We start from the raw sequence: 20734 nt of genomic DNA on the forward strand, positions 1-20734 counted from the left end.
AGAAAAAGAGGGAATCCTCCCTAACTCATTTTATGGGACAAATTTCTTGAATACAGAAAGGTGTGAGATGCAGAGTACGGTGAAGGGTTTGGCCTTGGATAAGAGCAGAAGGAGAGACAAAAAGAGTGCACCTAGATGTTAATGGGTTGGTTGAGTCAGTGATAGGAGGATGAGGGAGTAGCCATAATCAGTTACAACAATTATGAAGTAAGAGCATCAGCTGGAAAGGAGATGAGAAAAGGGAATGTCAGTTTCAAGAGAAGGTGGCAAATATTGGAGTCATTCTAGGCAATGGGAAGATGAACCTCTAGCAAGACAATGGACATGGAATGTTTCAGGGTTACATTAAACAAGGTGAATTTGAGTTAATTTTTGCTTGGAAAGAGACTGTAATTAAATTTCAAGGTTTTTTTTAATGGCATATAGAGGCAAAAGGTATTATTACATGTTTACATATTTTCATAGTAGAAAAATAAGTTTAACGATTACTTGTAATCTTACTCTTCCGAAATAATCATTGTGATATCCTTTTATATATTATACATGCAAATACTTCCATAGGAAGAAATATAAAGGTCTCAATTTTGACAACTAATACTATTTTGGAGCAGTTTTGACTTTACCAACTATCTTAGTTATTGCTCTAAGAGAAATAAAAACAATTGGACTCATAACTTTGTCATATTGCAAAAGTATTTCTATATTTTGTTGCTTTTTCCATTTTTATAGAGATAATAGAAAATGTACAGTTATGTTAAAAGGCCTTCTTCCTAAGGTCGTGTTTTCAATAACTTTCTTATAGTCTTTAAAATGTAAAAATGAAACTCTAAATTATTAATCTACCAGGTTTTATTTTGATAAGATGTGATGAAGGAATCTAATTTTACTTTTTTAAAAAAATTGTTATTTTAACAGGAGTTACATGTGCAGGCTTGTTACATGGGTATATTGCATGATTAATTTCACTTCTTAAAATAGTTTCAAGTCATTCTTAAATCACATATCTCACAACAAATATAGAATATGTTCTTGTAATAGTAGAGCTTCTAAATGGTATCTTTTTTATTTATTTTATTTTATTGTTACTTTTTTGAGACAGAGTCTCACTGTCTTGCCCAGGCTGGAGTGCAGTGGTACAATCTCGGCTCACTGCAACCTCCACCTCCCTGGTTCAAGCAATTTGCCTGTCTCAGCCTCTCGAGTAGCTGGGACTACAGGCACATGCCACCACACCCGGCTAATTTTTGTATTTTTAGTAGAGACAAGGTTTCACCATGTTGGCCAGGCTGGTCTTGAACTCCTGACCTCAAGCAATCCTCTTGCCTTGGCCTCCCAAAGTGCTGGTATTACAGGTGTGAACCACCATGCCCAGCCACCAAATGATACCTTTAAAACTTTCTTTTAGAGATTTTAAAACCAATTGTATGCTATTCTTTAAACAAGCTATTTCTTACAGTGTAAAAATTAACTTTAATCCTATCATCTGGGAAAATCAGTTATATTGTACTTGCTTGAAACTGTATTTTTGTGTATACACGTTTTGCCATCTATATTTTCTCACTTTTTTGAGTTTTTGAAACACGCTTTGTAACCCATGAATTTAATGGCTTGCACTAGTATTGGATATGTAAAAATATATTTTCAGGTTTTAGTTGTTCTTTATGTGTGATTATCAATAACATCATAGTTAACACCACTGGCACTTAATATTGAATTTAAATTGGTTTTAGTATTTTCTATCATAAAAGCAATATGTCCATGTAGAAAGCTTTAAAAATAACAAATTATTATCCAGAGAACCACTGTTGCAGATATACTAAATCTTTATTCATTCAAGAGCCATGTTTCAGCACCTGTTAATAGCAGTCACTGCTTCAGATACGAAACCTGCTCTTCAGAGTTAACATCCTCATATACTTAGTCATATATCTTGTCAGTATCCTATGAGCAGAAATGTGTATGTTTTAAAAAAGGAACCATGCTATTTAGAAATTGTATTGTAATCTAATTTTTCTCCGATAACCTATTAAGAAATTCCTTCCATGCCATTGAACCATCCTTTACAATATCATATTTAATGGCTACAAAACAATTATTCGTATGAATGTACCACTCTTTTCCAATTCCCTTTTGCATTTTAAATCCATAACGTGTGCACTTTACTTCTCTTTGATAGCATGACTAATATGTTCTGCACAAGACATGAAGGCACAGACAGCACTGTCTTTCTTCCTCATTCTCATAACATCTCTGAGTGGATCTCAAGGTAATTTCCTTTGTAATACAAGTGTTAGTTATTTGCATTATCAGATAGAAACATGAGCACACAATGCAAGGTGGCTATTTCCTCCATAGCCACAGCATCGTGAACTTTCCTAAATCATCAGTTAATCAGAAGCAAGGAACAGGCTGGAAGTCTGCATGAAGACTAAAAATTATATATATTTTTTCTGTCCACTCTGATTAAGACTCTTTCTAATCTGTTGTCTGCTACCAGAAGTAAGTTCACTGGAAAGGCAAGTTTGATTGATTGATTTTTTTTTTAAGTGTAAGCTTGGTACTTACCACTTGACAGAAGGCATTATCAGCTTTGCTAGGTCCTATGACAGGCATTCTTAATTATCCAGTGAAACATTAGAGGGGTTTAGCAGAGCAATTAGAGAGATCGACAGTCGCTCTTTTCCTTTCCCATCTTTCCATGTCTTTCTTTCAGCATAATGCCACATCCCTCTAGCTCTCTGCAGACAGATTAAGTCTCTCTGAGGAAGAGAGGCTGGACATGGTAGGGTAGAAAGAGCCCCAGAAGGGAAGGTAGAGGATAAAGACTGTGACAGAGCCACTTGGGCACCCAGTTCTTCCATCTTGGGTGGCCTGGGCCATAAGCCAAAGGAGTTACTCCATTGTCCAAAAAATAAGGTCCTTTCCAGTGCTAATATCTTAGAATCCATAGACAGGGCACAAGATCTACTTAAAATATTTTGTAAATCAAAGCAGTTAGATTACCTCCTTCAATGATAGGAAGTGTCTGGGTATATTTTCTTTGCAAAAATCTCTTATTCTGTTGATTTCATTTACTTTTTGAAATTAACTTGTGAAGTTGACAGTGAAAAGAAAACAAAACAAAATAAGTAAATCAAGAGAATTGGGGATTAGGCTTCCAGATTTATCTCCAGATATTCCTTACCTACATTTTGACCAACTCAGGATATCCTGAGAGCAGTCTTAAACTCAAAGCAAATGAATGACTCTCTTTCCCTTTTGGACTCCTCCTGCTCATGTCCTTCCCTATTTAGATCTAGTGTACAGATATCAGATTCCTGAACCCAGCATTGTCTTCTATGTGCTCCAAATATTTTCTTACCCAGTCAAGCTGAGTTTATTCCATTCTTTTAGGGCCTGCTGGCTGTTGCTAGCTGGATAAACTAATTTATTGTTGCTATAGTAGGAGTTAAATGTGAATGTGTTCTGGGAATGAAATCCAACGGAGTCTTTTAACATACATGATTTCCAGGCCAGGATTGGAAGAGAGATAAGATTATTGATCAAGTGGGCAGCAAACCCGTGTTTCTATGCCTTGGGCTGTTACCAGTTCTCCCAGTTACATTGCATAAAACAGATATTCAATTAAAATTAAAACTCAAACACAGAGCTTCATGGTTTGTTTCTAATAATCAGACAAGTGTTTTTGATTATGTGGTCTACTAATAATCAGGCTGCTAACCTAGGAAAGTTCTTCTGGGTAGTTCTGGTATAATCCTGAACAAGCACATAGCATTAATTCTCTTTATAACTTCTCTGCTCTTGACTGTAGGCATATTCCCTTTGGCTTTCTTCACTTATGTTCCTATGAATGAACAAATCGTCATTGGAAGACTTGATGAAGATATAATTCTCCCTTCTTCATTTGAGAGGGGATCCGAAGTCGTAATACACTGGAAGTATCAAGATAGCTATAAGGTTCACAGTTACTACAAAGGCAGTGACCATTTGGAAAGCCAAGATCCCAGATATGCAAACAGGACATCCCTTTTCTATAATGAGATTCAAAATGGGAATGCGTCTCTATTTTTCAGAAGAGTAAGCCTTCTGGACGAAGGAATTTACACCTGCTATGTAGGAACAGCAATTCAAGTGATTACAAACAAAGTGGTGCTAAAGGTGGGAGGTAAGTGTGCATGTAAAGTTTCATGAAACAGCAATGACATCATTCCATGTTATTAGTAAGCGTCTTTTTCCTAATATGCCATGAGCTTCCTTCCAAGTCAATACATGGAAATCTACTTATTTTTAATGCACAGCAACTTGTAGTATACTAATGTTATAAATGATACAACTGTTCCCCTGTTGGTGGGTATTCAGGCATTTCCAGTGTTTTACATTACATGGTTGTGATGAACATCCTTATAGTTGTACTTAATACTGGGAAATAATCTGAAAGCAAAGTACCAGAAGATTTAAATGGGTTACTGATACTAGCAGCATAAGACTATCCACTTTTCCCTTAGTCTTATCAGTACCAAATAACTGCCAATATGATGACTGAAAAAATATTGAATTGCTGATTTATATTGCATTTTTCTATATTATAAATGAGGTTAATTTTTATATTATATGCTTTCCTTCTCTGTATTAGCTATATATAACACTATACCTATATAACTATAAGCCATTAATATAGTTAATACATACAGTTATATACAGTTAATATCACTCAGACAGAGCTTCATGGTGGTTATATTATACAGTTAATATAACCATATAATATATTAACTGTATTAATATATTAACTGTTGCTAATTCTCATAGTTACATTGAACCAAACAGGTATTAGATTAAAACTGAAGAAATTCAAAGAGCTTCATGGCTCCTAATTACCGTATTACCAAGAGTTCCTGATGATGTGCTCTGTTAATGATCAGGCTGCTGATCATTTATATGTAATATAGTTAGTATGCATTATAATATATAGAACAATTTTACATATAGATATATATAAACACACACACATACATGCATTATTTTCTAATGGGTTGTTTTTCCCATCACTTGTTTCTTTTTCTTCTGTCCCTTTTAGCTGCTTCAGACCTTGATTCAGAAATCACAAAATTATGTGTAAACAGAGTCAAATAGGTGCTCTGAGTCAGTATTTGAGGAGTGTAGAGTGCCACATGAACTCTACTTTATAGACTTAGACATCCTCATTTTGCTTTCTCAATGAGGCCATTAGATTTCTTTTCCAGCTATGTTTCTAGAAAACTGAGATTGCTAGTTGCCACATACCCATGCCTGCTCTTTTTTTATTTCTTCTAGATAACCACACTATATCTTAAGGTTCTACAGAGGTGTTTGTTTGTTGGTTTGTTTTCCCTTTCAGTAACTGCCAAGTTTTGCTCATAAAATTTAGCTTTTCATTTCATGGATATTAAAAAGTATTCTGCACAGACGGACTATAAAGAAGCTAATGATGGCAGTTTTTCATGTGCCCTTCTTTCTCCTATGTAGTTTTTCTCACACCCGTGATGAAGTATGAAAAGAGGAACACAAACAGCTTCTTAATATGCAGCGTGTTAAGTGTTTATCCTCGTCCGATTATCACATGGAAAATGGACAACATACCTATCTCTGAAAACAACATGGAAGAAACAGGGTCTTTGGATTCTTTTTCTATTAACAGCCCACTGAATATTACAGGATCAAATTCATCTTATGAATGTACAATTGAAAATTCACTGCTGAAGCAAACATGGACAGGGCGCTGGACAATGAAAGGTAGGCTCCACAGGACTTTCTGTGTACACGTGCTGTTTCAAAGTTGGGGGGTAATGGGGACTGATTTGCAAAAAAAGAAAGGAAGATAAAAGAAAGCAAATCCATCTGCAGCGGTTAGAAGACCAAGACCGAAGCCCTAGGGCTGGTTCTTCTGGCTGTATTACATTAAGCAATCATTCTTACTTTTGAGCATTAGTACCTCATTGATAAAATAGAAGTAATTCTTACCTTGCTAGGTATTTATGAGTTGAATGAAAATATTTATGAAGTGGAAAGAAGCAAATTTATTCTTGAATATTAATGTATTTGTCAATGGCTCATCCTTCAAACAGGATTTTCTACCAGCATTGCTCTTTAAAAGATCAAAGGAGAAAGAATACTTGTCTTTCAGCAGATCACAACTTCCAATCTTACAATTAAACAAAATATTAATAAGTATTATTGCTTCTTTTTAGTTTCTTTACATAGTATTAGCCCATCAATCTTTATCCAACACCTCTATCACAACATGGTCAGTTTTTAGCACTCGTTCCTCTCATTTATTTGAACAGATCCAAACTCTGATCAATCTCTATATCCAAAACCTGTTTAATAAAAAGTAATTTGCTGTCTCCATATCCAAGTCCAAGAAAATTTGTTTTCCTTTTTTTTTTTTTTTTTTTTTTTGAGATGGAGTCTCCCTCTGTCGCCCAGGCTGGAGTACAGTGGCATGATCTCAGCTCAATGCTACCTCCACCTCCCAGGTTCAAGTGATTCTCCTGTCTCAGCCTCCTGAGTAGCTGGGATTACAGGCACATGCCACCACATGTGGCTAATTTTTGTATTTTTTTAGTAGAGACAGGGTTTCACCATGTTGGTCAGGCTGGTCTCGAACTTCTGACCTCGTGATCCACCCATATCGGCCTCCCAAAGTGCTAGGATTACAGGCGTGAGCCACCGTGCCCAGCCTGTTTTTCATTTTATTAGTAACAAAGCAAACATTTTCTGTCAGTCTCCCTTATAGGGGGAAAATGGAGGTTATCTTTTTTTTTCAGCCTTCTCTTTCCTAGCATCTCATATTCTCAAAATGCTCACCAAAAATATACTGAAATTGTGGGTGATTCACCACATTTACATGAGTCCAGTGTTTGTTAAAGGCATGAGTACCCAATGTTCATTCTCCATCAGTCAGGCAGCAATGGAAACATGGGAAAGGGTTGCAAATGTTAATATTATAAATATTGCCTTTGGAAAATCCTAATTTCTCATGTTCATTTAGAATTGAGTGTCTTGAAGCATGAACAGTTCTTTAGGCTCAGTACTGTTTGGTCTCATTGAAAGGCTATTATGTGCCAAGTTTTGTTGCTCACAGACTGTGAACTTAAGAACATGGTCTCTACTGATTTCTGGATCCACAGCATCTAGTACAAATATAAAAATTAAACTAGGAACATAGCTTACAAAGGGAGTGATTAATTCTATTCTCTGTGGTTGGACATGAATGGGGTTGTCACAGAATATGTGCTTAAGAAAGTTGCATAAGGGTAGAATTTTAGAAGAGTAGTAGGACATTCCAGGAGAAGAAGAATATTCCAGGTAAAAAGCACAGAAAAGTAAAATTGCCTGGATTTGTGGAATCAATGGATCAAGAGATGAACCTGGAGAGGGAAGCAAAAAACAGATGAAAGACCTTTTACACGTTGCTAAGGAGCTTGTTGAGTCTTGGAGGTAGGATAGATCAGAAGAGGGATTTGAAGCATCAGAGAGGCCCTGGATTTGCCTTTTGGAAGGCTTACTTTGGCATCACTCTCCTGCAGGTAGACTGGAAGCCAGGTGAGTCTAGAGCCAGGGGGAACAGTCCATGACAGTCCATAGAGGTCAGCCTACAACACTACAGAACGGGAAGGACAAGATGGAGCTGGGTCTGGAGGGGCAAGCCAAGAAAATTCAGCAGTCTCTCTTCTAAAAGAGCTCAGTCCAGTGGCGGTTGCCTGCACACAGCTGGAAATATTCTTATATGCAGAAAAAGAGATTTTGTCTAGATAAAGAGATTAAGAAGTAGTGAGGCCATAAAAGTTAGAGACCACTAGGGAAGTAGGTAGGGTAACAAAAGGGGTGTTCTGGGGAACACCAGCATTAGAGGGGCCAAGAGAAGGAGAACATTGAGTTTAATAGGCTAGTAACTGGTAGCAACATTCCTGAGTGCTTACTGTCAGGTTCTAAGAGTTAAAACAAGTATATCACCCCTCTAGCTGGCCCTGGCTTAGCCCTCCTTGAAGGTCTAAACTAACTTTGGTGGGAAACTTTAAAATAGTGGTAGTAAAACTTGTCTTTTAAGAAACCACAGTACAAATATAATTACTTTCCAAAAAGTTATTTCCAAATATATCAGTATTAGTGCCTTTGTTCTCTGCTTTCTAAGTGTAACTTAGAGAATTCTTTTGAAATGTTTATCTTCATTGATGTTTTCTTTTCTATTGTGTTGTTAGATGGCCTTCATAAAATGCAACGTGAACACGTTTCACTCTCTTGTCAACCTGTAAATGATTATTTTTCACCAAACCAAGACTTCAAAGTTACTTGGTCCAGAATGAAAAGTGGGACTTTCTCTATCCTGGCTTACTATCTGAGCCCCTCACAAAATACAATTATCAATGAATCCCGATTCTCATGGAACAAAGAGCTGATAAACCAGAGTGACTTCTCTATGAATTTGATGGATCTTAATCTTTCAGACAGTGGGGAATATTTATGCAATATTTCTTCGGATGAATATACTTTACTTACCATCCACACAGTGCATGTAGGTAAGTTGCAAGTAGGTTTGGATAACGGGTTTTGGCTGTAGCATTAGAGGTTTGTGAATATCAAACAGAAAATTAGGTTGACTTTTCAAGAATACATTGATACCCTCTCAAAATATAATCCACAGGGATATTTCTGGTCAGGATGTCGATTACCCTCCCTCCTTCAACCACACAAAAGTCCTGTTTTGAAAAAAAAAAATTACTCCCACAGATTTCCTTTCAGGATTTTGGGGCTTCAGAAATGAGGAGGAAACACATTTTGATGACTCCATGCGCTGAGCATCTTCCATTTCTGCTCAATGCTGTGCCTAATATATACCTTAGGCCTAGGGTTTGGGGATTCAAGGCTAGAGACACATTAGGAAGTTACAATCGGGGTCCTGAAGAATGCTGGGAAATCATGGCAGTGTCTATGAACTTGGAAATAGTCACCACACAATATTTGAAGCACCAAGTATATATTCCTAGTTCAGTTCATTTTTACCTCTGTTGATAATTCACTGCCAAAAACCATTATCTAAAATATTTCTAGTCAACTAACCATCAAGTCATGGAATATATACTCATGAAGCTGACCTTCTAGGTGAGCTGGATGGTCCCACCCTTAAACTATCAACTTCACATCATGGCAGGCCATGGCAGCTCTTTCTGTCCTTCAATAAAGGTATTTGAACCAGTGGAACTTATGTTTGAGAAATATTTCTATCATTTCAATTGTGAAAATTAGGAGGAATAACATTTGAAGTTTTGGTGATTCTATGTAGTGAGATTTGGAGACAAGAGCACAGAGTTGTCCTTTAGGTTATGTGATCTTCAAATACTTGGAAGCTTCTGGACATTGAGTAATAACACTCCCTTTGTAGAGCTGCCACTTTGAGAGTAGAGAATGGAAAACTTGGGCTGCATTTGAAGCTCCTATTTTTCTCCAAAAATAAAAGTGTCAGTTTTATGTAAAATACAGTTAAGCCTGCAATCTATTTTTAAAAATGTTGCCTCATGTTGGGTTAATTTTGGAGTGTAAAAAAAAAAATAGTCAAGAAGAAATGTCCTAAAGACTACATATGGCCCGTCTTCCCACCCAGAGATCTAATTTTCAGTTCACACAAAGTGAAACATTAGGACCATTCCATCTCTGACAAAAGAGTATTTTCAGAACCTCTCATTCTCAAATAAATGTTGGCCAGGTGGGGCTGGGGGAGGGTGTGCTCACCCTTCCCCACGAGGAAGAGGACTTGGCAGGAGCCACCCCAGCAGGCCAGGGAACAGGGCAAACAGTCTTGGTACCTTAAATATCATCCTTTCAAGGATGACTTTTCAATTTGTTGCCTTTCCCAGGAGGTGCTACAACAAGATGGGGGTACTTATGATTCCTCGAATCTAGATCTGCTCAATTAAGGTTGCACCAAGCTGAGTGGAATTAAATAATCCTTGCTAAGTTTTGCTGCTGAATCAATATGTGACCTTGGGCAAATATCCTTACAGATGGGGGAACCTGAGGGTCACGAGTACAGTGGGAAGTAGCTATACCTTGTAGGATTTCCTTTAGGAGGAAGAAAAATGCATATGAAAACACTGTAGAAAGTCAACCTAACATTCCTACTTAATCTCTCCTTTATATAGGTACAGTAGTCCCCCCTTTCCTTGGGGGATATGTTCCAAGACCCCCAGTGGATGCCTGAAACTATGGACAGTACTAAACCTTATATATGCATTCCCACACGGTATGAGGATTAATCTGTCCTTCCATGTTTATGCCTTGGTGCCTCATTCACACTTCTATGAATACAGGTTCTATTGGGCATCTTCTTCCAGTGGAGCTTGCTTTCATTGCAATTAAAGATTTGCTTTAGATGGAAATGTGGCTGTAGCTTCTTCATCAGCAGACACAGCCTCTCTAGTAATTTTTATATTTTTCAGTCCAAGCTGATTTCTAAATCTGTGTAGCCATCCTCTACTTGCAGTAAATGGCCTGTTTCAAGGGATCTCTTGCTGAAGTCTTCATATAAGCCCAAAGCTTTCCAGTGCAACATATCATCAACCAGAACACATTTCTGTTCATGTCTTCCACCCTCAAATTTAATGCCATTTCCATCTTAACTCAGCATATACAACAGCACACTGTGGCCATAACTGTTGTAGTTTGAGATGTGACTGCAAAACTAACACGAATTTTCTTCTTTCTTTCTTCACAATTTTACAGATAGAAGATTCATTTTCACCATAGATCTCAGCAACCTCAATATATGATTTTTCATAAGTCAAGGGCTTTAATTGTTTTAGTTCAAAGAAGCACTTTATGGCTTCTTTTTGGTATATCCAAATTGCCAGCACCACTACTCTTGTGCTTTGGGACCATTCTTAAAGAAAATAAGGGTTACTTGAACACAAGCATTGTTATACCATGACAGTCAGTCTGATAACTGAGATGGCTAGTAAATGATTCATGGGGGTAGTGTGTACAATGTGGATATGCCGGACAAAGGGCGCAGTCACGTCCCAGGTGGGATGCAGTGGCGTGACACGATATTTCTTCTTGCTACTCAGAATGGCACACAATTTAAAACTTAAGAATTATTTATTCCTGGAATTTTCCATTTGGTTATGTTTGGACTACAGTTGACCATGGGTAACTAAAACCTCAGAAAGTTAAACCAGGGATAAAGCGGACTCCTGTGTGGAATTTCAGAATGACACAAATAGGTGGAGAGATTAATATTTTATTAGTTGTAAAACACTATAGTATGTTCATAGGAAATTACATTTGTTATGTAAACAGAGGTATTCATTCTAAAGGATAGCCACAAACATTTTCCCCCTGAATTGACCTTTGTGCTCTAATGCTTGCTGCCCTCGTTTTAGCAGAACATAGACCATAAGGTTAGCAGGGTTCTGACTTTGGTAACCCAGGGTCTCTGGAGTCCCCATTTCCATTAATACTAATTTCAACAATTCTAGTCCTGACCAAGATGCTGGAGAAAGTTTAGGCTCCTCCAGTTATTTCTGAGGAGCTCCAAACACTATCAGCAGGTCCTCCTTTTCTGCAGTTTGTTACACAAAGTCAACCACTGTCTGAAATTTTTAAAAGGAAAATTCCAGAAATAATGTTTTAAATTGTGTGCCATTCTGAGTAGCATGATGAAATTGCATGTCATCCCGCTCCATCCTGCCTTGAAGGTGAATCCTTCCTTTGTCCAGCATATCACATTGTGGATGCTACCCGCCTGTTAGTCACTTAGCCCTCCTGGTAATCAGATCTACTGTCATGATATCGCAGTGCTTGTGTTCAAGTAACCCTTATTTTATTTAAGAATGGCCTCAAAGCACAAGAATAGTGATGCTGGCAGTTCAGATACACCAAAAAGAAGCCGTGAAGTGCTTCCTTTAAGGGAAAGCTCTCAAGAGGAAAAAAGAGCCTATGTCGAGGTTGCTAAGATCTACAGTAAGAATGAATCTTCTACCTATAAAACTGTGAAGATGGAAAAAGAAATTAGTGTATAGTGTGCATAGGGTTCAGTACTAAGGTTTCAGGCATCCACTTGGGGGACTTGGAATGTATCCCCCAGGGATAAGGCGGGGGACTACTGTGCCTATTATCTCTGTGGTCACCTGCCACCTCTAACTCAAGACCAGGGCTTCTACTCATCTCCTTTTATCACCTCTGAACTTACCACTGTTCCCTTAGGACCCTGTCTTCTCTAGGCCAATGGCAGACTGCACTCTTACTTCATCCTCCAAGGTGAACACTGGGCTGAGGCTAATTTATGGACATAATTATTCCTTTATAAAAATGTGTTGTTTCTTATTACAGTATAAAGCAATAGAAACTGAAAATGCATAATAGATGTATTACCTCTCCAGTTTTCAGACTTTTCTCCCAGCTCCCCCACCTCCACCAATCTCCAATAATATTATGGTGTCTGTAGGTTTCCCACAATAGATACACTGAGACTAGGAGATATTTATGCTCAAGACAAACCCTCCTGTCCAGTCTGGGCTCTTGGCTTTATCCTAAAGGACATTTTTATTATGCAAAGTGTTTTCATATGAATTCAGCCTCCTACCAGTAATGCAGAAATAACTAGTTTTTAAAATAGTAAACATACTCCACCCTTACCCACCCACACATTTCTTATCTGGTAATTTTTCTTCCAGTTCAGACTTTGTTTCTCCTTTTTTTTTTTTAGAACCAAGCCAAGAAACAGCTTCCCATAACAAAGGCTTATGGATTTTGGTGACCTCTGTGATTTTGGCAGCTGTTCTGCTGATTTGGACAGTAAAACATTGCAGAGGTAATAGAAGAATTTGGGCTCTGCCCCACGTGTTCCACATCACGTATATTAAAGATAACATGGAAATACATGCCCAAACAGCTACTGGGCATGTAAATTGATCTGAATTTTCTGGAATGTCATTCACAAAATTCACGCAAAATCTTTTAAAATTCTCCTACATTTCCACCTAACCATTCTACTTCTAGGAATTTATCTCACATTAAATGGAGCAGAGGTACACCAAATTATATACAAGCATATTCACTGCAGCACACTGCTATTGCCTTTAGGTTTCCTACTATTTTCAATAAATAATTGGGAAATTAATTAAAGATCATACTTTTTAAAATTTTAATCTAGTATTAAAATGATAACCAGGATGACTTAATCATCCTGCATTGAAAAGTAACTGGAAAGAAAAAAGCCAAAGCTTTAAGAAGTTGCCTTTGGAGTGATAGGACCGTGAGTTCTTCCTTACCCTCACACCTCAGAAGGAAGCCAGATACCTCCTTAAGCCCCTGGGCTCTGCCTGTTCTCCCTTGCTCTGAGTTTAGTCAAGGCTGGTGCTCTGATTGAAACTGCATTGTTCTTTTCTTATGGGTCATTTCATTTTAATTGTTGTTCAATTAATCTTTTTCTAAATTTTAGGCAAAAAATCTTACCAGTAATTTAAAATATCTTAAGATGCCATGATCATGGGAAGTACTTTTAGGGAATACTTTCCTAAAGTACTTTGCTTTTAGTAACAGAATTTTGAGCTAGAGAGCATCTGGGCAAAACTTAGATCTAGTTGATCTCCACATTTTACAGATCAGGAAACAGGAATCCAGGAAGTTAGCTTAAGTGCCAAGTAGGCATGTGAAACAGATTTAGGTGGATCATTTAATATCACCAAGCCAGCTAACGGTAGAGGCAGGTTGAGGCCCCCAGAAGCCCTCCCTTATTCCATTATCCCCCTGAGAAGGCTCTGGGTGTCCTGGGAACTTGAGATAGATCCTATGTCTCTTTTATCTGTCCTTCTGGTTGATATTTGGCTATTGCCCCTGCTGAAGTTAGGAGATTAGGGTTATAGCAGAAACTATTATTGAAGATACAGTTTTAAGGGCAATGGAAAGCAAGCATTTCACCAATTCTAGCCCTGTGATCATTCGTACTAATAAGCAGGATAGTTCCTGTCCCTTGGCTGGCCAGATGGAGTAAGACCACAGGCAGTCTAGCTTGTCCATCAAGATCAACCGTTGACCTAATATACTGATATTTGTGATTGGATTAGGTTCAAATTATGGGAGGTGGTGCGACATCCTACTCAAGAATGATAGTTTAGTTTCTTTAGTGGAAGTCTGCATAAGTCAGTTCTCAACTGAAAACACATGGCACACTCAAAACTGGATAAAGAACTTATGAGACAGTATATTCATGGCTGGGAGCACCCGAATCACTAGCAAACTTAAACTTGAAGGGACAAGGACAGAGAGCAGTTCCCAAAACTTGGAAGGAGAGAGTCACGTAAGATTAGTTGCCTTGTAAGGAGAGTGACTTACTTCTTTTTTTTTTTTTTCCTTTCTTTTTAAGTTCTGGGATACATGTGCTGAACATGCAGGTTTGTTACATAGGTATACATGTGCCCTGGTGGTTTGCTGCACCTATCAACCTGTCATCTAGGTTTTAAGCCCCACATACATTAGGTATTTGACCTGATGCCCTCCCTCCCCTTTACCCTCATCCTCCAACAGGCCCCACTGTGTGATGTTCCCCAACCTGTGTCCAAGTGATCTCATTGTTCAATTCCCACCTATGAGTGAGAATATGCAGTGTTTGGTTTTCTGTCCTTGTGATAGTTTGCTGAGAATGATGGTTTCCAGCTTCATCCATGTCCCTGCAAAGCACATGAACTCATTCTTTTTTATGACTGCATAGTATTCCATGGTGTATATGTGCCACATTTTCTTTATCCAGTCTATCCTTGATGGGCATCTGGGTTGATTCCAAGTCTTTGCTATTGTGCATAGTGCTGCAATAAACATACATGTGCTTGTGTCTTCATAGTAGAATGATTTATAATTTTTTGGGTATATACCCAGTAATGGGATTGCTGGGTCAAATGGTATGTCTGGTTCCAGATCCTTGAGGAATCGCCACACTGTCTTCCACAATGGTTGAACTAATTTACTCTCCCACCAACAGTGTAAAAGCATTCCTGTTTCTCCATATCTGATCTCTAGCATCTGTTGTTTCCAGACTTTTTAATGATCACCATTCTAACTGGTATGAGATGGTATCTCATTGTGGTTTCGATTTGCATTTCTCTAATGACTGGTGATGAGGTGCTCTTTTTCATACGTTTGTTGGCTGCATAAATGTCTTCTTTTGAGAAGTGTCTGTTCATATCCTTCACCCACTTTTTGATGGGACTGTTTATTTTTTTCTTGTAAATTTGTTTCAGTTCCTTCTAGATTCTGGATATTAGACTTTTGTCAGATGGGTAGACTGCAGAAATTTTCTCCCATTCTGTAGGTTGCCTGCTCACTCTGATGATAGTTTCTATGGCTGAGCAGATGCTCTTTAGTTTAATTAGATCCCATTTGTCAATTTTGGCTTTTGTTGCAATTGCTTTTGGTGTTTTAGTCATGAAGTCCTTGTCCATGTCTATGTCCTGAATGATATTGCCTAGGTTTTCTTCTAGGGTTTTTATGGTTTTAGGTTTTATGTTTAAGTCTTTAATCCACCTTGAATTAATTTTTGTATAAGGTGTAAGGAAGGGGTCTAGCTTCTATTTTCTGCATATGGCTAGCAAGTTTGCCCAGCACCATTTATTAAACAGGGAATCCTTTCCCCATTGCTTGTTTTTGTCAGGTTTGTCAAAGATCGAATGGTTGTAGATGTGTGGTGTTATTTCTGAGGCCTGTGTTCTGTTCCATTGGTCTATGTATCTGTTTTGGTACCAGTACTATGCTGTTTTGGTTACTGTAGCCTTGTGGTATAGTCTGAAGTCAGGCAGCGTGATGCCTCCAGCTATGTTCTTTTGCTTAGGATTGTCTTGGCTATATGGGCTGTTTTTTGGTTCCATATGAAATTTAAAGTAGTTTTTTCTAGTTCTGTGAAGAAAGTCAATGGTAGCTTGATGAGAATAGCATTGAATCTGTAAATTACTTTGGGCAGTATGGCCATTTTCACGATATTGATTCTTCCTATTCATAATTATGAAATTTTTTTCCATTTGGTTGTGTCCTCTCTTATTTCCTTGAGCAGTGGTTTGTAGTTCTCCTTGAAGATGTCCTTCACATCCCTTGTAAGTTGTATTCCTAGGTATTTTATCTTCTTTGTAGCAATTGTGAATGGGCGTTCACTCATGATTTGGGTCTCTGTTTGTCTGGTATTGGTGTATAGGAATGCTTGTGATTTTTGCACATTGATTTTGTATCCTGAGACTTTACTGAAGTTGCTTATCAGCTTAAGGAGATTTTGGGCTGAGACAATGGGGTTTTCTAAATATACAATGACATCATCTGCAAACAGAGACAATTTGACTTCCTCCGTTCCTATTTGAATACTCTATTTATGTCTCTTGCCTGATTGCCCTGGCCAAAACTTCCAATACTATGTTGAACTATGGTGAGAGAGGGCATCCTTGTCTTGTGCCAGTTTTCAAGGGGAATGCTTCCAGCTTTTTCCCATTCAGTATGATATTGGCTATGGGTTTGTCATAAATAGCTCTTATTATATTGAGATATGTTCCATCAATGCCCAGTTTATTGAGAGTTTTTAGCATGAAGGGGTGTTGAATTTGATTGAAGGCCTTTTCTGCATCTATTGAGATAATCATGTGGTTTTTGTCACTGGTTCTGTTTATGTGATGGATTACATTTATTGATTTGCATATGTTGAACCAGCCTTGCATCCCAAGGATGAAGCCAACTTGATCATGGTGCATAAGCTTTTTGATGGGCTGTGGATTCGGTTTGCCAGTATTTTATTGAGGATTTTCGCTTTGATGTTCATCAGGGATATTGGCCTGAAGTTTTCATTTTTTATTGTGTCTCTGCCAGGTTTTGGAATCAGGATGATGCTGGCCTTATAAAATGGTTAGGGAGGAGTCCCTCTTTTTCTGTTGTTTGGAATAGTATCAGAAGGAATGGTACCAGCTCCTCTTTGTACCTCTGGTAGAATTCGGCTGTGAATCTGTCTGGTCCTGGGCTTTTTTGGCTGGTGGGTTATTAATTACTGCTTCAATTTCAGAACTTGTTATTGGTTTATTCAGATATTCGACTTCTTCCTGGTTTAGTCTTAGGAGGGTGTCTGGGAATTTATCTATTTCTTCTAGATTTTCTAGTTTATTTGCTTAGAGGTGTTTATAGTATTCTCTAATAGTAGCTTGTATTTCTGTGGGATCAGTTGTGATATCCCCTTTATCGTTTTTTATTGTGTCTGTTTGATTCTTCTTTCTTTTCTTCTTTATTAGTCTGGCTAGCAGTCTATCTATTTTTGTTAATCTTTTCAAAATAGCAGCTCCTGGGTTGACAGACACCTCATACAGGAGACCTCCAGCTGGCATCAGGCTGGTGCCCCTCTGGGACAAAGCCTCCAGAGGAAGGAGCAGGCAGCAATCTTTGCTGTTCCGCAGCATCCACTGGTGATACCCAGGCAAATAGGATCTGGAGTGGACCTCCAGAAAACTGCAGCAGACCTGCAGAAGAGGGGCCTGACTGTTAGAAGAAAAACTAACAAACAGAAAGCAGTAACATCAACATCAACACAAAGGACCCCCATACAAAACCACATCCAAAGGTCATCAGCCTCAAAGATCAAAGGTAGATAAATAAATGAAGATGAGGAAAAACCAGCACAAAAATGCTGAAAATTTAAAAAACCAGAATGCATCTTCTCTTCCAAATGATTGTAACTCCTCTCCAGCAAGAGCACAAAATTGGACAGAGAAAGAGTTTGACAAATTAACAGAAGTAGGCTTCAGAAGGTGGGTAATAACAAACTCCCCTGAGCTAAAGGAGCATGTTCTAACCCAATGTAAGGAAGCTAAGAACCTTGATAAAAGGTTACAGGAACTGCTAACTAGAATAACCAGTTTAGAGAAGAATATAAATGACCTGATGGAGCTGAAAAACACAGCACGAGAACTCGTGAAGCATACACAAGTATCAATAGCCGAATCGATCAAGCAGAAGAAAGGATATCAGAGACTGAAGATCAACTTACTGAAATAAGGTGTGAAGACAAGATTAGAGAAAAAAGAGTGAAAAGGAATGAACAAAGCCTCCAAGAAATATGGTACTATGTGAAAAGACCAAACTGGTGATTGATTGGGGTCCCTGAAAGTGATGGGGAGAATGGAACCCAGTTGGAAAACACACTTCAGGATATTATCCAGGAGAACTTCTCCAACCTAGCAAGACAAGCCACTATTCAAATTCAGGACATACAGAGAACACCACTAAGATACTCCTTGAGAAGAGCAACCCCAAGACACATAATTGTCAGATTCTCCAAGGTTGAAACAAAGGAAAAAAATGTTAAGGGCAGCCAGAGAGAAAGGTCAGGTTACCTACAAAGGGAAGTCCATCAGACTAACAATGGATATCTCTGCAGAAACCCTACAAGCCAGAAGAGAGTGGGGGCCAATATTTAACATTCTTAAAGAAGAGAATTTTCAACCCAGAATTTCATAACCAGCCAAATTAAGCTTCATAAGTGAAGGAGAAATAAAATCCTTTACAGACAAGCAAATGCTGAGGGATTCTGTCACCACTAGGCCTGCCTTACAAGAGCTCCTGAAGGAAGCACTAAATACAGAAAGGAAAAACCAGTACCAGCCACTGCAAAAAAACACCATAATATAAAGACCAACAACACTATGAGGAAACTGCATCAACTAATGTGCAAAATAACCAGCCAGCATCATGATGACAGGATCAAATTCACACTTAACAATATTAACTTTAAATGTAAATGGGCTAAATGCCCCAGTTAAAAGACACAGACTGGCAAATTGGATAAAGAGTCAAGACCCATCAGTGTGCTGTATTCAGGAGTCCCATCTCACATGCAAAGACACACATAGGCTCAAAATAAAGGGATGGAGGAATATTTACCAAGCAAATGAAGAGCAAAAAAAAAAAAAAAAAACAGGGGTTGCAATTCTAGTCTCTGATAAAACAGACTTTAAACCAACAAAGATCAAAAAAGACAAAGACATTACATAATGGTAAAGGGATCAATGCAACAAGAAGAGCTAACTATCCTAAATATATATGCACCCAATACAGGAGCATCCAGATTCATAAAGCAAGTTCTTAGAGATCTACAAAGAGACTTAGACTCTCACACAATAATAGTGGGAGACTTTAACACCCCACTGTCAATATTAGATCAATGAGACAGAAAATTAACAAGGATATTCAGAACTTGAACTCAGCTCTGGACTAAGTGGACCTAATGGACATCTACAGAACTCTCCACCCCAAATCAACAGAATATACATTCTTCTCAGCACCATATAGCACTTATTCTAAAATCGACCACATAATTGGAAGTAAGGCACTCCTTAGCAAATGAAAAGAATGGAAATCATAACAGTCTCTCAGGCTACAATGCAATCAAATTAGAACTCAGGATTAAGAAACTCACTCAGAACCACACAACTACAAGGACACTGAACAACCTGCTCCTGAATGACTACTGGGTAAATAATGAAATTAAGGCAGAAATAAATAAGTTCTTTGAAACCAATGAGAATGAAGACACAATGTACCAGAATCTCTGGGATGCAGCTAAAGCAGTGTTGAGAGGGAAATTTGTAGCACCAAATGCCCACATCAGAAAGCAGGAAAGACCTAAAATCAATACCCTAACATCACAATGAAAAAAACTAGAGATTCACAGGGGGAGGAGCCAAGATGGCCGAATAGGAACAGCTCCAGTCTACAGCTCCCAGCGTAAGCGACGCAGAAGACGGGTGATTTCTGCATTTCCAACTTAGGTACCGGGTTCATCTCACTGGGGAGTGCCTGACAGTGGGTGCAGGACAGTGGGTGCAGTGCACCATCTGTGAGCCAAAGCAGGGCGAGGCATCACCTCACCCAGGAAGCACAAGGGGTCAGGGAATTCCCTTTCCTAGTCAAAGAAAGGGATGACAGATGGCACCTGGAAAATCGGGTCACTCCCACCCTAATACTGCGCTTTTCCAATGGACTTAACAAATGGCACACCAGGAGATTATATCCTGTGCCTGACTCGGAGGGTCCTACGCCCACGGAGTCTCGCTCATTGCTAGCACAGCAGTCTGAGATCAAACTGCAAGGCAGCAATGAGCCTGGGGGAGGGGCACCCACCATTGCTGAGGCTTGACTAGGTAAACAAAGCGGCCAGGAAGCTAGAACTGGGTGGAGCCCATCACAGCTCAAGGAGGCCTGCCTGCCTCTGTAGACTCCACCTCTGGGGGCAGGGCACAGACAAACAAAAGGCAGCAGAATCCTCTGCAGACTTAAATGTCCCTGTCTGACAGCTTTGAAGAGAGTAGTAGTTCTCCCAGCACGCAGCTTGAGATCTGAGAACGGGCAGACTGCCTCCTCAAGTGGGTCCCTGACCCCCGAGTAGCCTAACTGGGGGGCATCCCCCAGTAGGGGCGGACTCACACCTCACACGGCCAGGTACTCCTCTGAGACAAAACTTCTAGAGGAACAATCAGGCAGCAGCATCTGTGGTTCACAAGTATCCGCTGTTCTGCAGCCACCACTGCTGATATCCAGGCAAACAGGGTCTGGGTGGACCTGTTTAGTGGACCTCCAGCAAACTCCAAAAGACCTGCAGCTGAGGGTCCTGACTGTTAGAAGGAAAACTAACAAACAAACAGAAAGGGCATCCACACCAAAAACCCATCTGTACGTCACCATCATC

General features: G+C 38.9%; 1 protein-coding gene across 11 annotated transcripts in view; it reads left to right on the forward strand.

Annotated features, from left to right (window-relative positions):
• HHLA2 (HHLA2 member of B7 family) overlaps positions 1–20734 on the forward strand; it is a 149247-nt gene that overhangs the window by 119822 nt on the left and 8691 nt on the right. For 10 of the 11 annotated variants that reach the window (XM_063704007.1, XM_063704011.1, XM_063704009.1 and 7 more), the window contains 5 exons: positions 2177–2266; positions 3812–4165; positions 5503–5769; positions 8238–8555; positions 12740–12844. In XM_063704007.1, coding sequence (XP_063560077.1) covers positions 2203–2266; positions 3812–4165; positions 5503–5769; positions 8238–8555; positions 12740–12844 — 1108 coding nt within the window. In that variant the 5' untranslated portion in view covers positions 2177–2202. The remainder of the gene's footprint in view (positions 1–2176; positions 2267–3811; positions 4166–5502; positions 5770–8237; positions 8556–12739; positions 12845–20734) is intronic. The other variant, XM_019023562.4, reaches the window with a different exon arrangement.

This window comes from Gorilla gorilla, chromosome 2 (assembly GCF_029281585.2).
Source record: "Gorilla gorilla gorilla isolate KB3781 chromosome 2, NHGRI_mGorGor1-v2.1_pri, whole genome shotgun sequence".
In the NCBI taxonomy this organism is placed as follows: Eukaryota; Metazoa; Chordata; class Mammalia; order Primates; family Hominidae; genus Gorilla; species Gorilla gorilla.